Source organism: Bolinopsis microptera, chromosome 11 (assembly GCF_026151205.1).
Source record: "Bolinopsis microptera isolate Bmic1 chromosome 11, MBARI_Bmic_1.0, whole genome shotgun sequence".
Lineage (NCBI taxonomy): Eukaryota > Metazoa > Ctenophora > Tentaculata > Lobata > Bolinopsidae > Bolinopsis > Bolinopsis microptera.
The window spans coordinates 18,316,000-18,328,236 of record NC_087082.1 but is presented as its reverse complement, the minus strand read 5'-3'; the positions used below and the strand labels follow the sequence as shown (position 1 = coordinate 18,328,236).

The window sequence follows — 12,237 nt, the reverse complement described above, 5'->3', positions numbered from 1 at the left end:
CATAATCCATATCTCTCTATTCGTTCAGTGGCTACAATAAGCTTATACCAGGGGTTAAGCTCTTCAGTTGCTGAGTGAGCAGTTCGAATTATGTTTATAATTGCAGATCATTATTCCCGACTTAGCGACAATAAATCTACTTACTGTCTAGCATCTACTTATACCGCCTGGCACTTCCCAGCAACGGTCGGGGATTACAAGTCAATTATGTTATGGGATATTTCCATTTATATTATTAAAAGATTAAAGTTTGTTTATCAATTATAACGCGTGCACTGCTTTTTTGAATCGTGCCTGTTTCGTCATAAGTCGACTTGCTGGACTATTAGTAAGTTAGTATTACAGTATTGGCAGCTAGTTCTACTGTGATCCCAACAGCGAGGGAGACCGCGTTTAGAGACAAGCTTGGTTTTGATCTTTGATCGCCGCCCTTCTATTCTGTTTTTGAGTAATTTAGTGGGGCTTTAATCAATTTTCTTATTCTGGAATAATAAAATTATGATATTTCGCTGCGACACGTTTAAATGGAAAAATAACAAATAATTGATATTCCCGAGAAGCAGGAGGAGCTCCTTGGGTCAGGAAATGCTGACCTTTCTTTAAAGTTTATAATACATACTGTGCAACTGCAACTCAACCTGGGGCCTGATAAATACATTAAATTAAGAACTCAGCCAGTTTGTGAAAATTTGCACGTCCATGATTATTGATTATCACGGCTTTGATTAAACTTTTGCATGTTTTGGTATTTTTGAGTGCATTATAAAACCGTTTGAAAGTGAATGGTAACCAATATTATTGTTTATCATTATTACATTAATCTACGTTATATACATTACATATTTTATTATTTTGTTTTGTGTGCATTATAACCTTTTGAAAGTAAATTGTAACCATGAATATTGTTGTTTAACATTATCTCATGACATTATTTTACACTCAATAAAAATCTATTGTAACCGTTATATGTATACCGTAGGGTTCCACGAGACCCCACCCCCTCACACCAGTCCTCGAGAGCCCCTTCGCCACCTCAAGTCGCTGTGATACCAACCCCGGCTGCTCCAGAAGCCGCTTCAAATCAGAACCTGCCGTTCTCAGCTGCAGGTAACTTGTTATGCAATTTTATGCGTGATTAACTAATTATATGTTGTAAACGACATTTTTATGAATTCTTTGGAATGAGATGAAATTTTGGTAATTGTGCCAATTATGTGATTTTTCCATGACGATCATCGTTGGAAGGCATTTTCTAAATTAACAAATGGTAGACATGATGATGATTGCGCTGCTAAAGAGTCCCACATCCCACTTTACCCTGCAATTAGTATTTAGCCTTGAAATTTGCAGAGTTGACCACGGTTTCCCGGAAATCGTGCTTGTAGCGTCTACTCTTCTGCAGTTGTCGATAAATTAAACAATCGGCGCAATGCTGATAAGAGTTCGAGTTAAATTAAACTGCGGAATTGTTTTTTCTTTGATCTGGCCATGTTGGAAAGCGATTTATTAATCGTACTATTATGTAATATCCAGGTCGAAATATTATTATTATGTATTTCTTGTAGTATATATAGTTTTAAATTGTATTAATATTATAGTAGTAGTACTTTTTAGTATTCCATAGCATTCAGTTATAAATTTTCGTTTATAAATTATATAAAAAATGTTTATAAAAGTACATTTTACTAAACACATGCTCGTTTAAACACCCTTGTTTAATTTTTTTGAATGGGTTTTACAATAAAACGCCATGAGAAATCATCTTCTGAGCATGGATCGTCATTCTCCTGCTCTCGTCAGCTTTATCTCGTAACTTTCGTCTACTCTGCACTTATAATACGGATCCCAAGATTAGTCATCGAATGCCGCATATTCATTACAGTGACAATGCGTTAATTGCAATTACCGTTAATGAATTTCTCCTGCGCAGCAACGGGGAGCCCATCTCTCCCTAGATCGGTGACTTTCATCTTCATTACATTTTCGGTTGTGGTCAGGGACAAAAGGAAATCGCGGCATGTACGGAATCGCGATTTTTCCCATTATTTGCGACAAATTTTATGTGTAGTTTAATGTATAGCCTGTTAAATTTCGCGGTATCGCGATTTTTGGCCAAAATGATCGCGAAATCCTTTTGTCCCTGGTTGTGGTCAGATATAATGTTTGCCTGAACTTGTTATGGTTTATCTTAATTGATTTTTTAAACAAAAGCACAAACTACCAACCAGAGATGGATGTTATTTTAGAGGATGGGATTCTCGAAGCAGAGGCGGAATCCAACGGATCTTACACTAGGTTTTGGGATTTTATTAAAAGAATTAACGTTTCGTCGGCCAATGAGTGAACATTCTTTTTGCTGAAATATTTACCTAATGTTTATACACTTAATCTAATGTTTATACACTTAATTTACCTAATATTTAATGGTTTATACACTTAATCTTCTCACCACGTTTCATAATGATTCACAAATTACTCCTTTATCGTATTTACAATTAGAGGAATGAATGTTACGAAGGACATTTATTTCTATCAAATTTTACGGCCAATCCCAGCTTTACCCATGGCCAAGTGACACCAAGCTCAGTAATAATGCACCGATTCATAATGTTGATGGGGTTTACAAGTTATCGTTCTGTACCATTAACTATTGGAAACTGAAGATTATAGTCTTCTTATAGTCTTCCGTCAGGGCTACGATCACCTTTGGACTGCAGGTTGCATGCCTATGTTTTTTTCACCATGTCGAGGCGGAAAAGGTGCAGGAGACCACCTACTCCACGATGGCATATAAATATAATGCTACTACTACTAGCTAATGTTTGCACCAACAATTTTATATAATACAATTTTTAATGCAGCCCATGATTGAATTAAAACAATTCTCAGCATTGGCATTGGCAGAAAAACTTTTATAATTACTAGACTAATTTCAGTGAGCCAAACGGGCCCACACGTTTAATTAAATAAACACACTTCCACGTTACTTCACACAAGACGGCCTTTTTAAGATGTTACTGCAGGGTTGGTTAGTCTCAAAGCTTTAGTTTTGTTTGAGAAATTAGACCAACTTCTCGTCTAGCTTAACTTTTTCTCTTTGCTTATTTTGAGGAACATTTTTTGACTCATGTAATCGTCATGCGATTTTTCCTGAAGAAAAATAAAAAAGATAGCAACTCTCTCCATCCCAAACTACCCATCGATACCTCTGGAAACAACCATGATCCCGAAATAGGAGATGCATCATCGGAGCACATAACTCGACGGGACACACAATCCACGACTACTACAGAGCCTGAAACTCTCCAGCTGGATGATGATTTTTGCTTCTCCCCCCTCTCTACCGTCCAGGAAATGTCTCCAATGTCCCAAGTGTCTTCACCGTCCCAAATACTTCCAATGTCTCCAATGTCACAAGTTTCCACACAGTCGTTTGTGACCACAAACTCTCACTTATCCCCGAAGTCTGTAACATCCCCACGGTCTCCCAAAGTGTTCCCAATGTCCCCATTATCCCAAGTGTCCCCAAAGTCCCAAGTGTCCCCAAAGTCCCAAGTGTCCCCAAAGTCTCCAGTGTCCCCAACGTCTGAAGAGACCACTACAGTCCCCTGCTCTGTAAGCATCACTGTGGTAGCAGCTGACGATAAGAAACTTCCCGACAACGTCTCCATCACTAGTAGCGTGTCAAGATCTTCCAGTCCTGGACGACGATCAGCGAGTCCGGGGAGGGTGGGACTGAACAGGAAGGCGAGTTTAATCGTGAAAACAGTGGAGCTTGAACCCGCTCCTGTTGTCAAGTGTGTTGTGAGTTCTGAAGGGGCTGGAGGTTTGAAAAAGCAGATTCGAGTTCGCCACACATCTAGATATTCTAGAAGATCTAACTCTGTGTGCACAGGAGCTATGGAACGGGAGAGGTCTGATATTTTGGTTTATTATAGATTATTGCATAGTTCCTTCGGTAGTTTCCGCAGAATATTTGTTATACTCGCATATTCTAATGGTTATTCTTTAGAAATTTGAATTCCACGTTGATTTTGATTACCGACAAAGAAAAAGGAACATCTTAAGATGAGGAATTAAAAAGATGTTGACGTGCCAATAACTTGTAACATACAGTCAAGTTATTTGTTGTACAGAAGTGTTGAGAGTCCCAATGAAAAATTACATTTTTGCTCTTACAACAAACTATTTGAAGTCAGAAGTGTCAGGAAGTGCGTATATTTGTGATACAAACACGAAATAAAAATTAGAGGGCATATTTTTGCTGACCTTGCCACATGATGACTTCAACAGTTATAGATTACACATATTTATTATTAAATTCAGTGATGTGACGAAAGCTCTATTCGAGCTTTTCATTTAGAATTATATTAAAACAACTCCTTCATATTAATATTATGGATCAGCCAGGGTGTGGACTGGCTCCTTCTGGTAAAAGCATTTCCATCTCATTACATAATACTCAATAACTTTAATAGATTTATAATGTTGTAAATAGTTAAAAATGTTTCAGAGAAGAAGTAAAGAAGGGTAAAGTCAAGAGAACTGATTCTAAAGGGAACAGCATAGTAGAGGAAACCGCACCGGGACAAGACAAACTCGGTGGTAGAAGAGGCAGTAAGAAGTACCTAAAACAGGGATCTAAGGTGGGTCTCAACTCTCAAGTTTCTTCGACAGGAATATTTTGAGGGGCTCCCAAAAATCGGGTTTTTACTGAATTGACATTAATGTTTAAACGTATGCCTGCGTACAGTGTACGGTGGTTTACGTCCTGCGCAGATCACGTCTGAGCTGATCAGCGACGAGTGAAGTTTTGTTTATTATCATGCTCTGTTAATTGTCTTGTTCTTACTTTCTTATGACACTCAGGCAATGTATTTCACTATATTTCACCCAAACTTTCAGGAGCTACTCCTTGGGGAACGGCGAGGCAGTACACCGTTTAAGAAATTAACATCGAGACGAGGGGTAAGTTTATAATTTGTTTATAATTTGTTTATTCCTATAAAAGGAACCCAACGGTGTAAAAAGTTGACTTGCAGTTGAAACGTTGCTTAACTGTTGGCAGCAGTGATAGCTTTTTCTTTGCTAAGGTTTCTGCGAGGACATTTTCTTCGCCAGACACCGGTAAAAATGAACACACAGGATTAGTAACACTGATTATGTGCTGAATTTTCACCAAATTTTAGACGAATTCTTGAAACTGACTCTACAAAATAATATACAAATCTGTCTGTGTTTATCATGTTAGACTTTGTAAGGTTATCTTTTTGCTGGTTGCCGTCACGGGTATATATAGTAATCTCCCCTAATGCCCGTGCAGAGTGTGCCAATATTGTAACGACACACTTATACGCGACTACCGTTAACTCGCTAACGAGCGGCCTAGATTCGCGGAAATTAAGTGACAGTCCACAATAAAATGGGAATAAAGTAAACGAGCGCGGAGTCAACTGGCTCTCGGCTGAATAGTTTCAAGAGCTGTGAGCGTGCTGTGCTAATATATCGTAAATGTTTGGGTTTTGAAGAGAGGCGGGTAATAAAACAGCCGTGTTGTAGTGTTTCCCTGCCTGTCTCTCACTTGTCCTGCTTCTCATGCCCTCTTCTTGTTGTGGAAAAGGCTGCCTGTTGTGTGCCAACCTGTGTCACCCTCAAATGGAGGAATTATTGTCGGATTGCGCAATCCTCAAACGTTGACCGTGCTTAATCACTCTTCACTCGTACTTAGAGATTTTTCTAAAAGATTTTTCACCAACTTAAATCAATGTATTTCGAATGCTGACTCCAAATGAACCTAGGGTTGAAATGTTCTTCTGTTTCGATAACGTGAAATGAAGAAGTTAGTCTAATTTCTCGTTAAGGTTACGGTTTTAGCACATGCTTGAGTTAGGGATTGGGTTAAGGTTAGGGTTGCCGGTTGGGACCAGAGTAGAAGAGTGAGGATTTGTATAGTCTCCTAGGGCCATCTAGAGAACGTGTTTAAGTAAGTCACGTGATAGTGTAGAGCGATTAATCATCATCCCTAAAAAGTCACATTTATTTTCGGATTCCGCACCACACTGTGATCTCAATTGAAGTAGTATCAGTCAAGTAGGTAGAAGTACAAAAACAGACGAATTAAGAATTTTACGTGAGATATGATCTTATCACACCTGTTAAGGAAGATGGTCCTGTTGAAGGTGTTGGTGTCTAGTTTACTCCTCCTAATATTACTGTTTTAACTTGATTGCTGATCTTTGTATCGGGATCTATATGCTCATGGCACGACGACGGACGACAACAAGTAATCGTCTTCGATAATTGCTTCATTTCGTCAAGCTGCTGACAAAACTTCTAACTCTTTATCTTCCAAATTTCTGTGAGTTGAACTGAAGTTCATTTTAGGCTTGTCGTCGCCAGTAATCGTGTTTGATTTTTGTATTTAAAAGACCTTCTTCTTTTGCTCCATGGGTGTAGTAAAATAACAGAGATTATTGAAATAACTTAGTTATGTTAACTTAAATGACAGACATAACGGACATTTCGTATTTAATTTATTAACGTGCTGTTGTTAATTTTTGTGTTTTATTTGTCGCTACGATTTCACTCGAATGATTGCACTGTTCTGTGGCACGAAATGCAAGATTTGTTCTCTTTAGTTTTATAATATGCGCATATTTTAAGCGCTATTGTCATGTATTAGAGGAGCACTCATTGTGTTACCAAAGCAACACACGTGCGTACAGATCAGCTGACTGATGACTGTTAGAACTTGAGAGTGACAATGGTTTCAATAGCCGATACTACTAAATTACTGACCAGTGACCAGAATTCTCCTGTATTTAACTGCTTTGTGGACTATGTGTGTTTGAGTAGCATAATGATCTCTGTAGATCTCCACTATGTATTGTTTTGTCGGAAGAAGTTGATTTTGAATATAACAAATAACCCTGACTTACTTACTAACTTAAGTCCAGGCTCTTTAGTAATATATTTTCTGATTCTGTGATTAAATATGTTTTGTTGACTATAATGTTATGATTACATAATTTGTTGTAAATTTGTTGTATTTCAGTATCAAAATGTGTTAAAACCTGAAAGGATTTCGACTGAACTTAACGCTTGTTTTATCTGAAACCATTGAAGTTCATGACCTGCACTGGTCATTACTCCATAAAAATGAGTTTTTTGGTACAGTCTGGCACGTTGATTCAGTTACTCGCTCAGAACTGATAAGATAAGCAAATAATCCATTAGTTTATCAGTTTTTAGATAAGTTACTGGACAGAACATACTCATAAATTATTTTCCACCGTATCACGTACGATAAAAACTCTCCTTTGTTCAGTTTTACTTTGATAAATACGATAATATGTGCTTCGTCGTATCCCATATAATAGGTCTTGGGTATAATTTCTTAATTTATTAAATTGGGATAATGAGTCGTAATATAATTCAAGCGCGATGCTGGACCATAAAAAATGTTTCTTAAATAATATACTATCAAATAACTTATTAATGGTCGATTGCAGTTGAGATTGGTAAACCTCAGATTTGGAATAAGCGAAAAATATCACGGTTGAATAGCGTTGCGAGCTTTGTTGTTTCAAATCGTTGTAAAGTACGATCGGCAATTGCCATTTTCAATTGGTGGTCCTGTACCAGAATAGTAACAAAGATGATAGCTTGGCTCTATACAGTCTGATGATAAATTGAAGTACAATGATAGCGATGCAGATTACGAGGATAATTGGTAGACTCACTGAGTCTGATGAGAAATAGTAGTACAATAATAGTGATGTTAGGAGTAATAAGTGGCGGATTAGAGTTTAGACTGAATGCCATCAGAAAGTTACCGTTGATTGTTTTCTTGTCTATTTCTACTTTATTTTCATGCTTGAGCAGTGAATAAATCAAATTAAAAGAAAACTGGCGCCAATAATCGGCTATGAATAGTATTCTACCGAAATAAGCGTTTTCTTGAGAATTGAGCACTATACCGGCTAACGTCTCAACCCTGAACTTGCGCTGCTATTTTCTTATTTTAAATATTGTTGAACTGTTCTTGTCGTGGCCCTGACGGAGCTGTTTGATGAGAATGATGAATGTTCTGAGAACACTTTCAAAGGTATGATGATACACGAGTTTTTTATTTTTTGTACCTAACACTTCTGTAGTGAGTCATAGTGCTTGTTTAAGCTTGGAGTCCTAGTCTTCTCAGTGCTTGCAGTTAATAAAGACACCGCGGTTATTGTAATGAAAATAAAGCCTTTATATTGTAGACGGTCCATTGGGATTGGGACCCATTCATATGACCTTACGGTTCTTTTGCGATAGTCAAAACGCGACAACTAGCGCTGGATGGCGACAACTATAGCGCTATCCAGCGCTAGTTGTCGCGTTTTGACTATCGCAAAAGAACCGACCTTACAAAATAAACATGTACCATCAGTAATCCGCTAGAACTAAAAAAGTCTCTAAAATTGTACTCAATAATATCAGAGTATAATTCACGTAATTAATCTAGTTTGTCATTAGCAATTAAAAAAGTAGTATGTCGTCAATCTCTATGCTTCCAAAGGAGGGTTAGATTATCGAGTCCTATGATTATGGGAGCCCTATTATGTTTGCTATGTATGTGATTTGTGAAAGGATTGTATACAATCCTTTCACAAATCACATACCATATTGACAATGCGTTCCGCAAGTTCAATAACTTCGCTTTAAGGCTAAGCGGCGGACAGAATTCTCCTGGAACTTCAATAGCTCGAGCGTCTAAATAGAAATAGCAGAACTAGACATTATACCAGACAATGTGCAGATACTAGACAATCAGACAAAGATGGTATAATCGTAAGTGGATTATCTAGGTAGAGAAACATAGCCAGGTTTATCTATGTACAGCTGCGTCTAGAAACATGACTACTGGGTTTGTTGTCTTATTTTAAATACTAATTCAGTTTTAATCTTGCGATCTCGCAAATATGAACTTCTCTGGAGGCGGAATCATGTGGTTGCTTCAGAAGCTTCAAATACAGTAAAACCTCAATTTACCGCACCCCGATTTGTTTATTGTCTTCTAATCTTACTGGATTGCCAAAGAGCTATCGCCAAAGCGTCCTGCCAGGGAACATCACCCCGACCTAAATCATCAGCGACAATCATTACAGTGTTGGGTTGGGTGACAGAATTAACTGTCAACACTTGCAGACTCTGTAACCATGGATACCATATTATCATCAGCTTCTATAATCACCAGTCTTCAGTTTCCCATCGCTGGTGATCCGAAAGCAGATAAGGTTTATAATATTGCTGCGGTTTTTGAATGTTTGAGGTTGCAGAACTTTTGATTTAACCTGCATCAATTTTAGATTGCATTACCTATTTAGTATTCTGAACTTGGAAATCAACTGCGTAAAAGACAACCGAATGGCATCAAATTTCTGAGGAAATACTGTCCGACAAACAGGATTGAAAGTTTGGTAAAGTGCCAAGTTATTAATCAACGACGATATTACGAGGAATCAAGAATTTTACCTCAAATAATCAAATATACACCTAAAAGTTGAAACAATATCAACTCCCAATTACTACCCCCTAAAATATACAAACCCAAACCATTAGCAAACTATTTTATCTCCTCCATTTGCTGTCGACCTACATGCTATTTAATATGCTATAATATGCTTTCGTAAGACATACGTACTTATAAGCCCGTTGAAGAGATTGCAGTATTGGAAATTAGTATCCCCTCCCCCCTGCTCTCGTTACCATGTGAGCTTTATTCTGCCATTAAGTTGTGTGTCTAATTCCGGACCGGTATAGACATATTATCTTAGACAAGTCCACATTCGGCCAATTTCTCTGCCATTTCGCGTTGCTATCATGGTCCTCCTGACAGTTATTGGATCACTAGCTCTCCGGAGAGCTGCAATATTGACAACACACCCCGTGTGTATGTGATAACATTGCTTTTACTCGAGCTACTGACTGAAGCTAGCTGCTAGGGAGGTTGTATGCGTGTTAATCACAATTACCCGAGGTAGATGTAAGGTTTGACAGTCCTGTCTACTTCACATATCCCACACGTGCTATGACATCACTATTATATCTCACACGTGGCATGACGTCACTATTATATCCCACACGTGTCATGACGTCACTATTATATCCCACACGTGCCATGACGTCACAATATCTCACACGTGCCATGACGTCACAATATCTCACACGTGCCATGACGTCACAATATCTCACACGTGACATGACGTCACAATATCTCACACGTGACATGACGTCACTATAACTATATCCCACACGTGTCATACTCATGACGTCACTATATCTCCCTCTCTCCTTCCAGTCCTCAGCTAATTGGGAGAAGTTTGACATGATACGCGTCCAGCTTGTTATTTGACAAACTTTCATGCCACGTGACAAACTGTCATGCCAAGTGACATGTCATCATAACACGTGTAGTCAGGGAATAAGCACGTGGGTGGTACAAGTTACTCCGAGGTTAAAGCACCGCCTGCACAGTTTCCCCACCTCGTCGTTAATATGACAACTCGAAACTTAAACTGATCTCTCACATTAATAGTTAATCTAATATAGATCATATTATACGACAAATTTACTTTATACACGATTTGAAAATATAGCTTTGTAGAATTAATCAATGCTTTGTTAGCTTTGTTAGCAGATCACTCAAGGAGTCAAAGATACTGCACTAGGTTTACCCTTGTACAGACACGAAAGATTAAATCTCAAACGGTCCATTGATCAGTTTAGCAGTCTTTACAAAGTTACAGCTGCGATATTGTCTGTTTATTCAAGCTGTGTGGCGGATTACAGCTGCGATATTGTCTGTTTATTCAAGCTGTGTGGCGGATTCTCATCATGGTTTGCTGGTTAAGTTAACGAGGTGTAGTTAACGTAGGTGTTATCTCTGACAAAAGCTGATGTTAAGTTGTATAAGCGACCTGCACTATTATGAGAGTATAAGGAACTGCAGCGATATTTTACAGATATCTTTTACAGCTTTCACCCTTTACATTTGATCAGTTAGCACCAGGTATTCCGTGCTACTAGCATGTTTTTACCCAAGTATCTGCTTTTTATTGCATAATACAGACGACACATGAAACTGTACTGTCAAGGAGTTACCTTATAATTAGTGCAATTAGTGGATTAGAAGCTCCAAACAACAGGACCTTCTAGTTCTCCTTGCCATTAATAAGCTAATAGATTGCCTGGTTTTGTCATATTGATGTGTTTTGAGTATGTTAACTGTGAGCTGTATAGTAGGGTGATATCATCCAGTCAGCTGTTACAATATACCAATTGACACTGCACCAACTTGAATTTTAGTTTTCGGACATAACTGCAAAATAAATAGAACCGACAATTTATTTACTTGTCTGTTAACAGATACTTTGGACAACCTACCCAATGGGTTGTATCTTGTGACTTGTGTTTAATATTATTTTTTGCTTATTTGCTTATTTACATATTATAATACTTAGTGTCATGGTTAGTTAGGTACTATTTATTATCAAATCGATTGTTTCTCCGAACAAACACCGGATGATGCTGGATGCGCTTCATTATGCTTGCTTTTCAGGGAAAATTGGTTATCTCCACCTAAATTCACCTGTCTTGTAAATGATAATTGCGGCAATTGCAGTTTATAATGCATATTATTCTTTTCAACCAAAATACATGATGTAAGAATCGTTCAGGATGTTTCGAGAAGACTTATTTGAAACGTTTTGTAACTGTTTGTGACTGTTTGACGTTTTGTGATTGTTTGACACTATAACACTGTTACTGCTTTGGAGTTTTTTATTCGTTTTAGATTCTTTGTTGTAGACTGCAGTCAACGAAATTAAGTAACAGGCAAGCTTTCAAGGAGATTAGCTATGTGAAACACACCATAGTGAAAGTGGAATAATCTGCCGAAAGTGAAAGTGAAAGAGAAAGAGGATGTATCACCGCCAGTTCACCTACCCCGCCTTTTCGGGAAGAATATCGTTGGGAAAAGACTCAAGACCTAAAACAGCCAAATCAGTGTCCGTCGATGAGGTATCCGATCATTTTATTTTATATCTTGCAATAAAAAAATATCTTTGAAAATTGGTTTGCTTGAAATTTTCGTAGTTTTGACCTAATCCGTTACTCCGACCGCCATGTGCTCATTATCTTTCAGATATTTTCTAGAATAAAAAGTAGCCGAAATAAAATCCCTAAGGGTAAAGG

At 37.9% G+C, this 12,237-nt stretch overlaps 2 protein-coding genes across 4 annotated transcripts in view; one reads left to right on the top strand and one right to left on the bottom strand.

Annotated features, from left to right (window-relative positions):
* LOC134823189 (polyunsaturated fatty acid 5-lipoxygenase-like) overlaps positions 1-12,237 on the bottom strand; it is a 1,185,970-nt gene that overhangs the window by 411,154 nt on the left and 762,579 nt on the right. The window lies entirely within an intron of this gene.
* The window catches only part of LOC134823261 (voltage-dependent L-type calcium channel subunit beta-1-like), a 30,759-nt gene continuing 20,737 nt past the window's right edge, over positions 2,216-12,237 (top strand). The window contains exons 1-3 of one of the 3 annotated variants that reach the window (XM_063834656.1): positions 2,216-2,295; positions 4,514-4,646; positions 4,906-4,968. In XM_063834656.1, the coding sequence (XP_063690726.1) occupies positions 2,231-2,295; positions 4,514-4,646; positions 4,906-4,968 (261 nt within the window). In that variant the 5' untranslated portion in view covers positions 2,216-2,230. Of the gene's footprint in view, positions 2,296-4,513; positions 4,647-4,905; positions 4,969-11,888; positions 12,064-12,237 lie in introns of those variants that run through there. The other 2 variants (XM_063834659.1, XM_063834658.1) reach the window with 2 other exon arrangements.